Consider the following 18,968-nt stretch of genomic DNA (forward strand, 5'->3'; position numbering starts at 1 on the left):
CATTCATGTACCATCGGAAATTACACAACGTTTTGGTTGTTTCAAATTCAGTAGTTGTTTGTGGCAAAATAATTAATTGTATCCACACAAAAAATTAATTCTTCCCCATATAAGGTGCCTGAGCCCATTGAAGCTGACCCCCCCCCCACCCAAATAAAAAAGTCCAAGCAATCAGGCTGAGTTTGCCTTGTAATTTCCGACAGTATCTGAACGCAGCAGCAGCCTCAGCGCTCACAAACCGGCTTCTGCACTGTGTGAAAACATTCAGCTGGTCGAACGAAGTCAAACTAAACAATAACGTTACAAAAACTAAACAAACGATTAAAAAACATCAAGAACTACAGCAAAATGAAATAGGGACGAATTGAGGTTTTCGTTGCCCTTCGTTCAAATTTTTCAACAGTTTAAAAATCCTGACGAAGTGCCAGCTACAGAAACAAAGCTGCGCAAAGGATAAACCATGCCAACAAAAGTCCAGATTTTTTGTTTCATCAGGGCTTCGTTGCCCTTCGTTAAGTGCCGTGTTACTGGGCCATAAGATACAGCATCTTGAAGTGATGGATAGTCAGCACGCGTAATAAAATACTCAGAAACGAGCTAAATGGAGGGTAGCTGTCACTCAAATGGACCACACCCTCCGTAATTATGCATAACATTATGTTTTGGTCATGACCTTTACAAAATTTTCTCCTGTACAGTTGACATGAACAAGGAAACTGTGGCTTGACTGTAACGCGATGTTAAACCCCCCAACCCCCCCCCTCTCTCTCTCTCTCTCTCTCTCTCTCTCTCTCTCTCTCTCTCTCTCTCTCTCTCTCCTGTCACCCTGCAGAAGAAAATCATGATCATCATCTGCTGCGTCATCCTGGGCGTGGTCCTGGCGTCGACCATCGGTGGCACTCTGGGCTTCTAAGACGTTCTGCTGCCTGTCGCTGTGACGACCGACACCGATCCAGCGTGCAACCGAAAGCCAGCAGAAAAAAAAAAAGATGACAACACAAAAACTTGAAACACAAATGCAAGACAGATAACCAATCAGCTAGGAAGAGATAACCGGCCAATCACAGATAAGAGGGGAAATGACACACAGAGGGGCTGGGTGGGGTTTAAAAAGTCAATAAAACACCATCACATTGTCGCTGACTCAACATATATCCACTATTTAGGACACGTGTAAGATAGGTAGTGTCACAAACAGTGACCGATACGGCCTGTGTTTGTTTTGCCCATTTTCCTTCCGTATTTTTGAGGGGTTTTTTTTATTATTATTTGGGGGTGGGGGGGAGTCTGCGAGGACAGCGCCTGCTGTACGCAACGAGTTCAGTGGTGCAAACATTCAACAACTGGTTTCTTTTGGTTCTAGAACTTTAGGGAGCACATTTTTAGGAATGTGCACAGCCTTCCGGTAAAGCAGTTTTAAAAAAAAATCTTTCAAACCCTCAGAAACAGCAACAACTCTGCAACTCTGGTGCCTTCTGCCAAAAAAGAGAAATGCAGTCAAACCAGATAAAATCAGAATGCTGACCCACAGTTCTGGAACCAAATGGTCCCAGAGTTCAGACCGGCACCCTCGGCGCTGCAGGTAGACCCGTGGCTGGGGGTGGGAGGGGCCGAGCTAACGATTGGCTGAGCTGCCTCTATAGGACACCTCTCATTTGTTGCTCACAGCTGCAACTCACCTCTGCAAACCAATTAGAACCTGAGGAAACATGCTAACGCTCACATTAGCCACCTTTAGCGCTAGCTACACACTTCATCCACCAGTAATACTCATAACTTGGTTTTTATAGCACTTTCTAGAACAAAATTATGCATTTCAAAGTGCTTTAGCACCCAGTGTGTTCATCCCACCAATCACAAAGCAGAGCCAGTGTACCTGGCATTCTCCTCACGTTCACCTATTTGATAGCTCCGCCTACCTCGTGTACAATTTGGCATCATTAGAACAGACACTTTTTTCTTCCAGGTCTGTGTCCTATATAACACTTGTGATGTAAGAGAGACAACGGCAAAGAAAATTATCGCAATGCTAAGAAACTTGCTGAACTTCTCCGCCAGTATCGGGCTGTTTGTTCCGACTTCCGATCGTGGGTTAGTCCTTGTTGGAACTTGCTCAGATGGAATATCTAGTGACCTTAACGCAAAACTGGGAATAAGTGAATAGTGAGTTGCTTTTGCAGCGAGCACAACCGAGTTCTTGTTTGGCGTTTTCATCTAAAGGTTAGCTGTCAGGTTTTCGGCTGAGTTCAAAAAGATGTCATGCTTGACTGATAGGCAGAGTGTGGAAAGAGCGTATCAACCGATGTAGATCAGAAAACAGGAAGACAACTTGTCCTGACTAGCGGACTTAGCCAAACAGCTTGTCTTACCGATCACAGTAGAAATGTCGTACATGTCTGTTAAAAGTGGATCTAATCTTTAACTTGTTCTAAGTGCTACTCCAGAAGCTTCTGAAGAAAAACTGCAAACATGCTAAAAGTAAAATATAAGCTAATAAGAAAGTAGCTGAAGGTGAAAGTTGAAAAGTTGAAGTTGTTGGCTGGCCCTGGTTACCTGACTGTGTTTATTTTGTCTTTGATGTAAACAGGGAATGTTTGTTGCTTCGTTGTTCAGTGGTGCTGCCGTTTGTAGTGCGTGCATGACGTGTTTCGTGTTGTGTGTCAGCCTGCCATGATTTAGCTGGAACCCGCCGCTCTTTTCCCGCCTGTTGGTGTGTTTGTGTCTGTCGCTTTGGGGATTGTGATATTTGCTACACACCACATAAACGTGAACAGAGGTATGGCTTACCTATGCTTTTTTTATATATATATACTGAAGCGTGACACTTATGATCACTACATACACACATCATGTTTCATACATAAAGCAGAAATTCCACTTAAGGGCAGTCACAATTTTTCAGGTGGCGTTTCAGACCACAATCTATATTTCCTGCTGTAATTAATTTAATTAATTGTCTCAAAGGGGTGATATATAAAAAAAATCAGTTTAGTGTTTTCACCAACAAAACAAGTTTGTTAGAGTTTGACGAATAGATTTGTTATGACCATGTACAGAAACAGGAGCAAACATGGATCAAACCTTTAGCAATTATAGTACCAGCTAATTGTGTTGAATAATGCAATTTTATGAAATGACATGTTACTAAATTATGAAGTGTTCCAAAGAGATTCAAATAGCTTGCAGGCAGTTGTAAGAAAAAATTAAATAGTACAAATACCTTATTTTCAAGTTATTTATCCTAATCACCACTAAGCTGGCTAACTAGTCTAGCACAGACACAAAAATAACTGTGCTGGCTGGCTTTGTTAGGTATGTTTTAACAAAGTAACATTAAATCACTTTTAATAATTTAATCTGACAGCTGCAACATTTTTGTGTGATGAAAGAAGTCTTAATATCATAAAGCTGTACGTCCACATTGGTGAGGATGCACAAATTAAACTTATGTTAGTTAATTTTAATACGACCCCATGCTCACTAGCTTTATTTTTCACATTGCTAGCCTGAGCTTCTCAGCAGGCTTAAGTCGTATTAACTAGAGATATGTGTAAACCATTTTGAAGACACTTTAATAAAACAGTATTGATATTTTTTTAACATTTTTTTACTTGTCTAGCTCAGCATTTGGAGAACTAATTGAACTAGAGAATTAAAATAGGCTAATTTATCATAAAGTGCAGGAGCCACTTATTTAAAATGTCAAATTAGGTTTGTTGCCCAAAGGTCTTTAATATCACAGTTTTACTTGTTTTACACAAATGGTTGAATTAATTAATTCTAAAGAAAGGAAGATTATGGTAACATAAGAAGAATGTCACTGTTTATATGTGTTTGGTTGGTTTTTAATGACAGTAGCATGCTAATTTGACCTGATAATAATTATTTGATGAAAAGAAATGAAAATTACATACTGTTATAAACTCGGTAAAATTTGTTTTTTGTAGCATTCCAAAATTACTTCTTGCAAGTTAAAGGTAAAAAGGTTGTGCCTCAAGACATTTGTTTGTGGGCTCAGTGATAAGGAGATGATTCTACCTGTTGAGGACTGCAATGAGATTAACTACATTGAAAAACATTTTGTGGCGCCGTTAGCTGCAAAGACAATGAGTCATCCACCTCACTCTGGTTCTCCAAAGATTCCACGCTTGTTAAGCCCTACTTTTTAATTTACAACTGTCCAGTTACATGACTATGTCGAAAAGATGTTTACATCTTGGTATGATTTGTCTCCACTAGTGGTCACCAAATAACAGGTACATTTTTATCACACTGGACTTGAACATATCCTACATTTCTTCAAGTGCTCCTCCAGTGCGTCAAGCACCCAGAAGCATATCTGAATATTCAACATTTGTTTGCTGTTTATGTGTCAGTTTATTGCAGAAGTGTTCTGTCAGTGGGGGACAGTGTGAAGAAGACTTCAAATGTACACAGGAAAATATACGAAAATTAACACTCTGGTATCTTGTATGCTGTTTTAGATGTACATATCACAGCAAACAACAAAGTTATACTGAATATTTAGCTTGTAATATTTTGTGTAAATTGTAAGTCAGGTCTGGAAACCTTTCTCAGGTGGATAATCCATCAACATTTTTAGCTATATCACTCTCAGTAGGTTAAATAGCTCAAAACATTAACAACAGCTCCAAACAATAGTCATAAATGTGATGTTTGGTGACCACTGGTCCACACAAATACATCCTAAAAACTATATCTTACCACAAGCACCACATTAAATTCATCCATGCTCCACACTTTGTGTCAAAGCAATATCCAGAAAACCATTGCTCTGGATTGCTAGGCTGTTAGCATTAGCTGTACAGCTGAGTAGAAGTTGAGCAAAATTAGTGCGTTGTTGACTTTGTGTGCTTTCTGTTTTCTTTGTTTGTTTGTTTTTGGGACGCTACCGCTCTTAGCTGCAGATGTATGTGATATTGTGTATGCTGTGTTAAAATAAGGCAAACATTTTTCCACTGTCTGCTTTAGGTTTAAAGAGTGGAGGTGGACTTTTGTGTTGTTCTTTCGCTTCCAAAAACAACCAAAACTAGATGATTTTCACCAAAGCAAACCCAGCAGCAAAGGCTAAGAATTATTTACCTTTTCTAAGTCTTAGTAATATAGCTGCAATGTTTTTGATTGCCATGTTTAGAAATGTTAATGTGATGTACTGAACTACATTTCCCAAGTGGCTTTGGGGTTTAGAGCGCTGCAGGATAACTCAGCTGATAGAAAAAGTGATTATTGTCAGTACATAATTATAGATCTGGCAGTGACAGGAAAGAAAAATTAATTTGCATCCATCAAACACCAGCTGCTACCTAAAGTATGGTACCATGAAAGCTGACAAGCGGACGTGATTTTATACGCTCCAAAGTTAACTGTCTATAAATAAAACGCCATAAAACTCAAATTACCTTTGAAGTCTATATTTTTAGTAAAAAAACTAATTATAGTTTAATTTAAAAATATATTAAAGACTTTGTAATTACTAAGACTGAAAATATTTCAGTTGCTAGCAAAATTTTATTTTCCACTGCATGTAGCTAGTAGTTTTCTAGCAGTTAAGTTGCTAGCTCTGTGATAAAATGCGACAGTAATAACCTGATGAGACAGAATCAAACAATAGGGGTTACATCTGTTTTTGTTGTAGTCACTATGAAAGGAAAGGTTATAACATGCTAATTATTGTTCCGTACACTGTTGGGGTGGGTGTCTTATGGATCGATGAGTTGACCACAAAAGAGTTTATATTTTCTCTGCTGATGTTGCATAGCTTATCACATAGTTTAGATTCTGTTGGTAGTAAATAGCCTGTAAATAGCAGTAGTACTACAGTACATATACAGTACAGTCTGCTAGCTGCAACTACCATGCTAGGATCAGATTTGCCATCAACAGAGAGCTTGCTAGCATACAGCTGATCAGGAAAATAGATTATTTTGACTGTGTTATAACAAGTCACCCACTAACAGCAACTTCCATCAGAGTTGCAAAATATCCGAGTAGTTAGTAGTTGTAGTAGTACTAGTTTAGCTGTTAGCTAAGTTGCTATCAACAGAATTTATTTAGAGTCTGCAGGTTATAGACTCTGCGGGTTACACGTCGTGTAGCTCACTAGCAGCTGAGCTGCGAGGAACACAGTTTAACTCTAAGTGTAGCTAATCTGCAGCTAAGACTTTTAAGGAAAATTAAGGATGCAAAGTATCACTGGCATCTGGACACTGTAACTTCCTGTTTGTTCAGTGTAACAGTTTTACAATATTTCACTGAAAAACATTTCCTCAGTGGTCGATGGTAGTCACAAACTTGCGGCCGTCAGTGTAACTTAAGTGGTTAAAAGTCAGCGATGTGAGGATGTCGTCATAGCACCAGCCAGCTCCTTTATACTGTAAAGTCATATTTCTGCGTTTGGGAAAGAAAACGCATAACATCTAAGGTCATGTGGCCTCCTGAGGAGCGGTTCCAGATGGTACGAGGTTTGTCTGAGTTTTCACTCCGGCATTCTCTTGTCTTCCCGTTACTTGTTTGTGTTGTAGATGTTTAATTGTAAGATCGGGAGTCTGGCCCCATTCACCTTACAGTGTGGAATAATAACACAATATTTGCATGACAGTGTTTTTATAGATCGCCCAACCTGAACCTGCTCTTCATGTTGTGCACTTTACTGCTCACTGGACCTTTTGTTAGTTTGCATGCTAGTACACCAACAAATTCCTACTTTAATCTGCTCTGCCAATGTTTTAAAGGTCATTTTGTGGATAAGATACAGAAATTGTAAGAAATTTTAGTTCAGGAGAGGATTTTTTTTTTTAACCTAAACTTTTGATTAAGATTTTGATAAATTCGTAAATTTAGCATCCATAAAATATAATCACCCCATTCAGCTTTTATTTATTTTTTATATCAAACCCAAAAATTAAATGACACGTTTCTTTATACACAGTATTTTAAATGATTTTCTTTCATCTCAAAGTGAAAACAAATCTCTGCAACATTATAAAATAAAGATATAATATAAAATAATGCAATGCATGAGTGGACAACTGAATCATCACTTTTACAGCCTGCTGTCTTTGGAGAAGTCAAAGGATGATACAACAACACTTTCTTGGAGTCCACTTAAATTAGACATCAAGAAATGTAAAACACAGCACACATGCACAAAGGGGACTAGTGAGGGAAGCCACCAAGACAGCCATGGAGCTAAGCTTCAGTGGCTGTGATTGGAGAGTCTTCTATCTGTTGCTTCTCCTATCACAGTTTTATGGCAAAAAAAAAAAAAAGATAAAATCGAATCTTGACTTTACTTGTACATTTTCTTTTTAACAGTGGCTCAGTGGGGTTACTTTTGGCGTGTCCACTTTTTTATAGGCACCATTTGATGCCATGTGATGCTCCGCCCACTTACAGCTCCTGATCTCCAAACATCACACAAGTACAACAGCCTGAAGCGGAATAAAGTGTGTGCTTGTCTGATTGTGCTTTGATAACAAACATTTCTTACTATTTTTAAAAAACATAAATCGATGTGGCTGACAGACCGTCGCTTCCATTGTGCAGCCGTCTGCCCCAAACCAGAGTAACACATAACGTGACTGTTCGTGCAGGTCTACGGGTTGCAGCTATTCAACAGGTTCCTTCTTCATGCCTTTTTATTTTTTATTAGCATTTCAGAAAACGTGACAAGAGTTTCAAGCTCAGACACATTTATTGACGCCATGATCACTGTTATTATATTTCCTTCAATTCAAACCAAAGCGTCTTCGTTCTCCCTCACGTGTCCTGACAATGTTCATATCAAAGAGCACAAAGCGAGTTAAGTTTACACTGAGAAAAATAAAAACATTTAGCTGCCTCATAAACAAAAGCCCCGCCCCCTGTGGGCCGGTCTGTCTGGCAATCAAAGCGACAAACTCAACGCCTGCCTCCGGCCCACCTCTAGATGTTAGCTTGTGGTCTTATCAGTGGAAAGTACGAGGCATAATCATCGACATAAACGCGCTTCTCTTCCACTCAAAGCCAACATGGGGACGACGGTGGTGCTTTCTTCTCTCTATTTATTACCTGCTGTTATCCTTTTGGTGTAGTTACTTTTGTGTACAGCTTGTTTACCGCCATTCTTTGTGTTCACACAGCAGGATCCATGCTTCCCTGGAGGTTTACAGTTTTATAAGTTAATTGGGCTAAAATTCTGATGGCTCACCCAGATAAGCTTCTTCACAACCCTCGGTTATAGTTGCTGAAATGACGACAGTTGTAAAAATCATGATAGTTTGTTGTTTTCCACGATAACAATCAACGACATCTACTGCACATAAGTTACGTTTAACAAGGCAGTGGAAAAAGTTTGTTAAATATGTTCTGTGACAACAAGAGGTTAAAAAAAGAGTAAATAAATAAATGCTAGCTACCAAGCATGAACCTATGCCTTAATCAACAAAGAGGAAAGTTACACTAACGTTTTAATTTTCTGCACATTTCACATCATTGTTGCTAACATTTATTGCCTAGCAGGTTAATGCTAATTAGCTTGCTACCTGATATTGGCCAGCTAATGACAGAATGCTAGCTAAAGAGGTCAAGATGAAAAGATGGCACGTAGATTGTTACTTTAACATTTGTTTGCGCCTCGAAATGTTCACTGTATTGTTACTTAGGGTTAAATCCACAGAGAGTATGATGGGTTCATACTCATGACTGGGATTGTACACGTCAGTCCTAGTTAAAGGCCTAGTTAGCCCGTACTGGATTACTTGATGAATATCTGACTAGTGAGCTAGCGTCCGTAAACCTGCAGGGGACATTTTTCTGTTTGTGAGAAAGGACTGTGGCCTTGTCAATTTAAATCTCCTATATAGGCAAGAATATATCTATAAATATATATATGTATAAAAAAAAAATCTTTCACCAACATACTGCATTTCTATACTTGTAACTGTTACTGCTTCTATTGGCTGTGTACAGTTTTTTGTTTTGTTTTGGTTTTTTTGTCAGAGCGGGGTACAAAAAGCAAGAAAAATCATCCAGAGAGAGTTTGGGTAGGACACCAAGATTGACCTCCTGACCTTAGCATGATATACCTCCATAAAATAGTGCAAAAAAATAATAATAATAATAATGAGCTCCAAATTTCTTCTGGGAGCTTTGAGGATTCAAATTAGCTAAATTCCCCAACTGTCCCCTGGTGTTGCACATTATTCAGCTCTTCTCTAGCATGATTTTTGTCTTCCGGCTCTCAAACCAAACCCTGCTTCTTACCTCGCTCTGGATTACAAAATGAAAACATTTGCTGTAGCTTCGGTCGGGTCGATATTAACTGTTGTGTCTGATTTTGCTTTATGCTCCACCTTCATGTCTTTGTGCTTATTTTGGAGCCAATGACAGTATTCTATTTGTATCAGTGTTTTGTTTTGTTTGTTTGTTTTTTTGGTTTGTTTTTTTTCTTCCTATGTGGGAGGGGTGGGCAGAGTCAGGGGGAGGGTCAGTGAAGATGACCACATATAAAAGTAGGAAAGGCTTAAATGTCACAGTTATCATTACTGCTATTACTACTAGTGCTACAAATAACAAATACAAATGCAGTGAAACATTTGCAAAAACCCACACGGTGATGGAACATGATGAAATTAAATCTTTTTCAAAAAAAAAAAGTGGGTGGGGGGAGGAGTTTATGGTGATTCTGTAAAGCAATGATTTAAAGAAGTACAAAAGGAGTTACGTTATCATCAATAATAGTAGTAATATTGAATGCTCGCAATTTTGTCAAATTGAAACTGGATTCTTTGTGTTATGTAATTATTGTAAATAACTTCAAAGAGAGGAAAGAAAATGACTTGCATGTCTATGTATAAATCTACTGAGATATCTATTCCCGTCAAAGTTGGCACATTTTTCGATCCCTGTCTTTTTTTGACGCTTGTGCATCAGCTTGTCACACTTCTTCCTCCCTGCCCGTCAGAGCTCCTCTCACACATTGGTGTGGGTGAGACTTCCGATCAGCCACTGTGTTCACGCCGACGTGCTCAAACGTTTATTGTTCACTGCAGCTCCACTTTTTAACATCGCTGAGTTTAACACGAGTTAAGACCCAAAGAAACGCTCGCACACATGTTTTGACACCTTTGTCAAAACACATGAGCAAGAACCACATCTGTCCATCTTCTCAGCTCCAGAGGCTCCGCCCACTGGTTCCTCTGGTGCATATTGCATTGTAGTCTATGACCCTTAATTAACGCTGAAGGTGGGGTCACGCAAGTGAGTGAGCAAACTGTTCCTACTGGTGTAATGGTTTTAATCTACGTTGTGTTAATTCTGACTCCTCCCCTTGAGATGTGAACTCGCGATCTCCAACATGGGAGGCAGACACTCTGACCAGTCGGCTAAAAACCCGGGGTCAAGCTGAGTGTCTAAAGCAGGGGTGGGCATCGTAGGCCGAGACACTGCAGGTTTTCCCTGTAACCAATCACCTCAGCAGGTGGGTTGCTGATGAGCTTCTGCTCTGAACATAAACACCTGGTTGTCAATGAAATCACCTGCTGAGACACCTGATCATTAATGAAATCACCTGCTGAGGCGATTGGTTGCACGGAAAACCTGCAGTGTCTCGGCCCTTTATGGCACATGATTGCCCACCCCTGGTCTAAAGTATCCTTTTAATGTGGCAGATAAGAGAATATTTAGAGCAGAATCCTGCAAATGTTGATACAAGAATCAAATTCTGCACAAATACTCCTTAGACATTCCTCTTTTGAAAAAAACGACTGGCAACTTGAATTTTCAGTAGGCAGCCAGGTGGAGGTCATTTGAAGAATTACACAGGGGTCAAAATTTAAAAATGCTCCAATCATATTGAAAACTACACCACAATATTTTCCTGATCATAAAGATTCCACAAAGGTATAGTTTGGACTATCTGTGACTGAATGTTCTGGAGTTATGGAGTAAAAACAGCAAGAATGGTGACAAAGGTCAACTTCAGTTTGTGCAGGGGTCAAAAGTTAAAGTTGCTCCATTTTTTGTAAAACCTGATGCAAATTATTAGTTGAGTTAATAGGGTTTATAAAGGAATAGTTTGCACCATGTGTCATGCTTAGTTATCACATTACGGGGGTGTAACATATGTCACATGACGCTGACCTTGTTTGACCTTTACTTTGGAGACCAAGCATTCAATGCTGTCAATTATTCCATTTATTAATCCTATTAGCTCAACCAATAATTTGCATCACGTTTCACCAAAATTGGAGCAACTTAAACTTTTGACCCCTGTACAAACTGAAATTGACCTTTGTCACCATTATTTGTGTTTTTACCTCATAACTCCATAACATTCAGTCACAGATTGTCCAAACTATACCTTTTTGGAATCTTTATCAGACAAATAATGCGGTGTAGTTTTCAATATGACTGGAGCATCTTTTACTTTTGACCCCTGTGTAATTCTTCTGACCCCTACCTGGCTGCCTATTGAAAAATCAAGCGGCCAATTCTTTTTCAAAAGAGTAATGTCTAAGGTGTATTTATCTGTGTCATTATTTGCAAGATTGTTTAATTTATCTGCACTATTTAGCTGTTGGGGTAGTGAGGCCTATTGGCTACTATTGCACAGCGACCCCTGCTGGCCTTTGTGACACTGACACGTAATTATGAAGAGTTTCCTTTAATCAGCTTTCTGGTGCTGAATTTGACTCTGTGTGTTGTGACAAAGTCATCTGACACTCACAGTGTTGTACAGTATGAAACACAAAACCAAAGACATGAATCACACAAACACAGTGTGACTGCTGCCACACAAATCCTGGACCAGGTGACGTTCAATTACATCCTGTGTTTGTGTGCTGCTGCAACATTTCTACCACTATACCACCAGGTGTCACCACAGCCTTTCTCCGTCACAGCTGGTTCCACCTCAAAAGCGCTTAAAGACCCACCTGAAGCAGCAGGCATCCGCTGCACTTTTTCCTTACAGTGCCTGAAGAAGCTCGAGTCGGCACTGAAGTGTAAAATAATGCTGCATCGCTGCTGCAACGTGAGTTCCGGGAGTTGAATTTATTTAGCTGCTCACATCAGCAGACCAATCAGCCGACATCACCATGACAGATTTTGTGACAAGGTATGCGTGTCTCTGCAGACAAGAAAGCAGGTCCAACTCCAGGCCAAGGACTTACAGTCCACCACAGACCTACCCACTAACTCTGACCTACCCAAAGAAAAAGATCCAACATCTACCACCACATGCCAACACCACAGCGGATGCACATGTAAGAAAAGAGTCAATGGCAGCGTGGAAGCACCACATAACATTTTCTGTGCTTTACTTCCTTTTCAAAGAGGAGATTTATCTAACGGTCTTCCTTGATTCCAGTTCCTTTGACGGTTCTAAAATTACACTTAATGTTGTGGCGTCTGATTTGCTGTAGGATTAACGAGGCCATTTATCCCATCCAAGCTTTTGTCAACAAAAAGAGGAACACTTAGATAATCTTAAGTCATTATGTGGAATCCAGTGTCTTTGATTGTTGGTGGCGCTAATATGTACAGTATATGTCGCGGACATGAACGAGTGAAGCTCTTCAGCATCTCACCATGTCATTTTAGGTCCTTCAGACTTTCTTTCCTTCCTTCAGCCCCACACTCCCCAACTACGGCCCTCTTAACCCCCCGCCATTTTAAGTATTTTTCTTTATTTTCCTCTCACATGCCTGGAAAGTCCTCATCATCTCATTTAGGTCCTTCAGACCTTTTTTTCAGTAAATGGGTGATTCTTAGACTACGGGCACTTATTATGTCCTTTGATCATATTGTATGAAAAACAGAAAAAAGGGGAAATTTCACACTTTTATAGTTATCTTTACAATGAAAGTGTGTTAAGAAATTTGTGCTAGTAGTCTATGATGACTTTTTCACCTTTTTTCAGCATCATTATATGCAAATATTGCCGTTTTGTGCTTGTCCCACACCCAGACTTTTGATCTTCAATGATAAAAATGAATGGTAAAGAAACGTTTTTTCTAATGTTTTAAAATATCTCTGAATAAAATATCAGTAAAATAATCAAAAGATAATTGGGGTATTCAATGTCATACAATTGTTGTGATTTTTTTTAAACAAAATGTAGTTGTCCCACACTATTGCCGTAATTTCCACCACAACACTGTAATGTCCTTTTAAACAGTTTGTATGAAAGATTGTTTGGGTAGTTTCTATGGAGATAAACAGTGACATCAGAGCACATGTATATAGCGCCAAATCATAACAAACAGTTGCCCCAAGGCGCTTTATATTGTAAGGCAATGGTGTGGTGGAAATTACATTTACAAGGCCAATAGTGCCCGTAGTTAAAGAATCACCCAAATGCTTCTGGGGAGCAATAGCATGACTAAAAACCTTCATGCAATTTACACATTAAATAGTCACGGATTCATGTGCTGTCAAGGTGCGTGCTGTCTCTCACGTTAGCGTTCCCGAATTCAATGTCGACTCAACATTTAGCATTTCCTGTTTCAGTGTCACCTGTGCACTGAATTCCTGCGAGATCTCCTCTTTCTCTTTTTTAAATTTTCTTTTTGTTTTTTATTGAGACAAACAAAAAGTTACACAAAAACCTTACAGAGGATAAACATACCAGTGCAAAAACAACATAATGAAAAACAGGTTAATATCCTCTGCTGTAGATCTATGAGATGTTCACCATTTGACATTTCCTGTTTCACTGTGGGCTCAAAATTTGGCACTTCCTTTTTCAGTGTCAAGTTGCCACTGAATTCTTGCGAGATCCCACGAGATCTCCTCTATTGTCAATCCAGAAAGTGTTGATCCAGGAAGTGTTCAATATTTGACATTTCCTGTTTAACTGTGGACTCAAAATTTGGCACTTCCTGTTTGGGACTCAATGTACCATGAGCAAGCTCACGCCATTTGCGCGTCACGTCGCTCGTATCATTCTGACTGCCGGAACAATAATAGTTTATTTATTGCGGCTGCTAGCATGTGACCACTTTTACAGCAGCCATGTGGTCAATCACCTTTTCACACCTGATGGAAACACCTAACTGTACAGACTGGCAATATTTCTAGCACTGGAAAAATAGACTGAATCTATTGTTCCGGCGTGCTGGAAAAACAGCCCACTTCTCTGGCTACCTCTTCAGTCACTAAGGTGCTCATTATTTCGGGAATGATTCTACACCTTCGCCAGTGCAGGGTCTTTGATGAAAAGGTGCAAAAATAATTAATATGCAACAGGTTATGAAGGCATCATCACAACTGATGTACACACAAATATTTAATAATGGTGGATATGTTGGACAGGCGAGATTAATTTGGATATAGATTTTTTCCAAACCTCTTTCTCTGGCCTCCGGGGGGTAGAGACCATTCTTTTGGCTTGGCTTTCAGGTCCTTTATCTACTTCCAAGCTTTCAGAACATACATGTCTTGGTAGCTAAAAGTTTGAACTTTCTGTGTCCTTTCCCAATAACATCACTGGATGCTTTTCTAGAGCAGATGGACATATTTTTTAAGGACTGGAATCCTTTCTGGTCCCAGTGTGACCGAGGCCAGCAGGAGTCGCTGTGCATGTGGTAGTGAAAGGGCCTCACTCCCCTGACAGCCAAAGGATACTCAGGCCAGGGTCCGGATTTTACCCGGCTGATCAGAGCGTCCGCCTCCCATGCCACAGATTGTGAGTTCGCATCCCAAGTAGAGTGAGGAGAAGTCATACACAATGCAGAGAAGCCGTCGCACCACTAAAATGTTCATTAGCTGCTAACACCAATGTTAGCATTTGAGCTAGTGTTGGTGTAGCTGTCAGGTTCAGGGACCCTCCTGGTTCCACTGACTGAGGTTTCATTTTTCAATGTCTTTGATTGTGTTATGTGTGCATGTCCCACCTTCAGGTTTAGCATTAAATCGTGCAATCTTCTTAACCAACTAGTTGACTCACATCATGACATTACCGCCACTTAAACACAGAAGCTGATTGGTCAGGACTCAGCAGCCAATGACCCCAGATGTTTGTCTTGGGACAGGTAATGTTTTGGGGGGCAAATATATATTTTGAAGTTATATATTAAATTATTATTTGTGCTTAGTCATAGTTTATTTGCCAGAAAATTTTATCCGTGACAAAGACGGAACCTTTTTGAGAGGGTGTGATTGACAGGCTGGAGACAGAAACGTGACGTTTGATCAAAATGTTTTCTGGAAGGGAAAACAATCAATAACAAACAAAAAAGGACAGGGTGGTCGCCTCTTTGACGCGCAACTTTGACCAGAAATGCAACTTGTGTCCCGTTTTTTTTGTGTGTGTGTGTATGTGTGCGTAGTGTAACGTAAACCCCCACCCCCGCCACGCCCCCTGTACTGCTGTTGGCTGTTCTGTTTAGTTCATGTGACGTGCCAGTATTAACCCCCCCTCCCACCCCCGCCCACTGCTCTCTATCTCTCTCCTCTCACTCTCTCTCTCTTTCTTCATTGATCTTTAAGATGACAACTCTATGCAGATGCTGTCTTTTATAAGTGTGTCAGATTTTAATTTAAAATAAAATCTTAAAAAAAAAAAAAAACCCTGACGGACATATTGAAATGATTTTAAAAAATGAATAAAGAAAAGGATTGTTCAGTGTATTGCTGTGGCCTTATGGATCTTTATTTGTGTTTTTGTTCTGTGTAATTTGCACATTTGGACCAGGACCATATTGGAATTCTACTACTGTGCAAGATATCCAGAAGGGCACTACACATCAGCCCAGAAACTGAAATATTGCTCAAATTTCCAAACTTGTTGAGTACATATATTTTATTTAAACATAATAACAAAACAATAAAATGAACAAAACCCAACTCAAAGAAGAAATAAAAGAAGTGGCAAAAAACACCAAAATAATTAACAAAAACACATGCCGAGGACTGATCAGCAACTCAGGCAAAAAGGAACCAATAGCTCATGACACGAGTGGCAGGCAGACGGCAAAGCAGAACCAAAACCCCCAGAGGAGGACCATCCCAAGTTCACACCGCTACATCACGGGGAGATCTCGCCAGGTGAGAGATGCTTCACATAATCAGAGGCTTCCAGTGGTGATAGAACTTATTGGAGGAGCCTCTGAGCGTGTCCTTTAATATTTTACAGTTTCAAGCTAGCTATGTGGGGAAAGCAAATTTTCAAATCCAAATCAAAGGGCCACTTCACAGATACTGCAAATGTGGTCCATTTGCGCATATGCATGAAACAGGAATCTTGTGCAAAATGTGTAAAATTGTACCAACGCCTCGTACACCTGTTGCTACAACTACTTGCGCATACCAGCAGCTGAAAGACAGAGTGTACGCTGTGCAAACCCATCGATCCCTCTCATGGCAGGTGTCGGCCAAATTCCAGGTGACATGCATGAACATCTTTTCTGCAAATATATGTACTTATGTCTCCATATACATTTCTACATGCTTTACATTTTCTTGTTCCCCCCTTTTAATATTATTATATTTAAGTAAATATTGAAGGAGTGGGGTACAATTAGTTATACCTAACAGCTAACATTAGCTTATCTATCCGGCCTTAGCAACGTTCATCGTAGCTTACAAAATAGTTGGTTCATTTGTGTTTGATAACAATCTTCTCCTGTGATGTCTTATCCTTCTTATGTCTTATTACTTATATATACCTTTTTCTTGAGCTGCTTGGGTGGGTAGGAACAGTTCCCATGGGATAAAAAAGCTTTTTAACCTACCATCCCTGGTTCTCAAGACCAGGCACCTAAGTGGCTCTACTCTACTCCTTTCTACTCTCCTATTTTACTCTTCCTTTTTAGATATTTAGATATACCTTTGTATACTGACATAGTTCCACCTTAGAATGGGAATATAATATAAAGATAAACCTTAAACACCGCTCACATGGCACTTAGGAAATATGTGGCCATTTGTACTATGACGACAGTCAGCAGACAATCACTGTCGTGCTGGCAGTGAAATTTGTCTAAGTGCCTTATATTTACATGAATTTACTTGAGATGATGACTTATTTATTCTTGAACATTTTAAATGAAATAACATGCATTTATTGTCTTTTTAAATGAGTATTAAAATAATGAATTAAATATATTAAGTTGCCTTTGATGGCAGCTACACTGACCTTACTATAGTGAATTCCATGTCATAGTTTGAACTGTATGAAGTTAGATCTGGCACAGCTAGAAGAGGAATTGACAGGATGCAGGACAGGTCACCTGACAGGGTAATTAATCTGTAGTTCATTCTCCCAGTTGACCTTTGTTTTATAAATGACTAGGTCAGGTGATGAAGAGAAAAGGCTCTTTAAAAAAAAAAAATGTGTCCCTTAAATAAAAACTCGGCATTAAGGAATAAATCTACACCACATGGAAGTCGGATTTGAGGAACTAAGGAAGAGTGAGTCCTTGCAAAGCCACGTAACTGAAAATATCTTGTGAAATCTTCGCTATTCAGATTAAAGTGGGCACACAATTGTACAGAACTAGAAAATAACGTAACCACATACATATCCTTCAAGTAGCGAAGGCTGTTGTTCTCAAAGGATTGAAATTGAGGGTCAATTTTAGCTGGCAAAAATAAATGGCTGTTACAAATAGGAGTGGTTTGAGGGAGAGTGAGCCAGCAGCCGTGTCACTTAATTTGTGCCCAGATTTTCAGTGGGCCGATTCCAATAAGAAGCCTGTACCAAAACCATAGTATAAAAGAGAAGAAAAGATAGGCCCATTCCACCCTATGGAAAGCCTTCTTCACATCCAGAGCTATCTGATTCTGTCAAGGAGCCCAGGGTGTGAATGACATTAAGAAGTCTTCTGATATTAGCAAACAAATGTCTGCTTTTATTGAATCCCCTCTGATCCTCTGATATAATCGAAGGCATAACAAGATCTAGTCTGTGAGCCCGGACTTTAGCAAGAATTTTGACATCGACAGAAGTGAAATTGGGCAAAGATGAACACGATACACAGTTCAGAGGATCTTTGCCTGCTTTAAAGATCAGGGAGATAGAAGCTTGCGTAAGAGTTTAGTCTGGGGCTAGTTGTTGAGAAAATTTCTTATTGAATTCAACCAGATACCATCTGGCCCAGGTGATTTGCCACTGCTCATTGATTGTATTGCCTCTTTAATTTCAGAAAACTTCAAGGGGGTATCAAGCATATCACGATCATTAGTAAATATTTTGGGCATAGGCAACTTTTCAAAGATTTTGTTGAACTGCGTTTCATCTTTGGAACATTCTGACTTATACAATTAAATCTCCTAAATTTGTTATTGTGTATGTATATGTGTGTTAGAAGAATTTGCACCGTCAATTAACTCCTTCAAAGCGTCATCCATCAGCAAAACAAACTCCGCTATGTTTAGTTAAATGTCACCCCGGGTTAGTGTGAGCATGCGTGGTGGTTGGGGTGTGCAATAGCAAATTTCATATAGCACCAAAATTGCATGTGAAAAAGAACTATTGCACAGTAAATGAAACACAATGGCAAATGGTATGAATAATACATGTCACATGACATACAACCCATCAATCAAATGACAAGTATCCAATAATATGTATAATGTGATAGAATAATGAAATAGAATAATGTGTAGAGTAGGGTGCCCCTCAATATTATGAAAAATTCTACTTTTTCCAGGTCCCACTCCCTAATTTTTTTTTTCTTTTTATAAAGCATATTAACTGCTATAAGTCTCATATTTACTGGTAGCTCAATGAACTGAAGTGTTTCCTATATATAATTGGAGCTCAGCTGACCACTCCAGCTATGAAAGTAGACTAGATGTAGAGTTCATAGCTTTAGTTTAGTTTAGGCTCCTGAGGTGTTCCATCAAGCTAGATGATGGCAAAGCTCATATGCAGTCTGAAGATATACATGTTTCATTCCCAGTTCCAACTGACTGCACATGAACACTCGTCTCTTGGCCATTTCAGCACATTTGTGATAAAG

The 18,968-nt window shown here is 39.4% G+C and overlaps 1 protein-coding gene and 1 long non-coding RNA gene across 2 annotated transcripts in view; one reads left to right on the plus strand and one right to left on the minus strand.

Annotated features, from left to right (window-relative positions):
• Positions 1-2,467, plus strand: part of stx1b (syntaxin 1B) — a 199,516-nt gene extending 197,049 nt beyond the window's left edge. The window contains exon 10 of the mRNA XM_034191041.1: positions 833-2,467. Coding sequence (XP_034046932.1) covers positions 833-913 — 81 coding nt within the window. The 3' untranslated portion in view covers positions 914-2,467. The remainder of the gene's footprint in view (positions 1-832) is intronic.
• On the minus strand, positions 769-15,647 carry LOC117528412. The gene is made up of 2 exons (XR_004565762.1): positions 15,463-15,647; positions 769-818 (listed from the first exon to the last, which is right to left on the minus strand). It is a non-coding gene; the product is annotated as an uncharacterized LOC117528412 (long non-coding RNA).
• Positions 15,648-18,968: the final 3,321 nt, after the last annotated feature.

Source organism: Thalassophryne amazonica, chromosome 16, assembly GCF_902500255.1.
Source record: "Thalassophryne amazonica chromosome 16, fThaAma1.1, whole genome shotgun sequence".
In the NCBI taxonomy this organism is placed as follows: Eukaryota; Metazoa; Chordata; class Actinopteri; order Batrachoidiformes; family Batrachoididae; genus Thalassophryne; species Thalassophryne amazonica.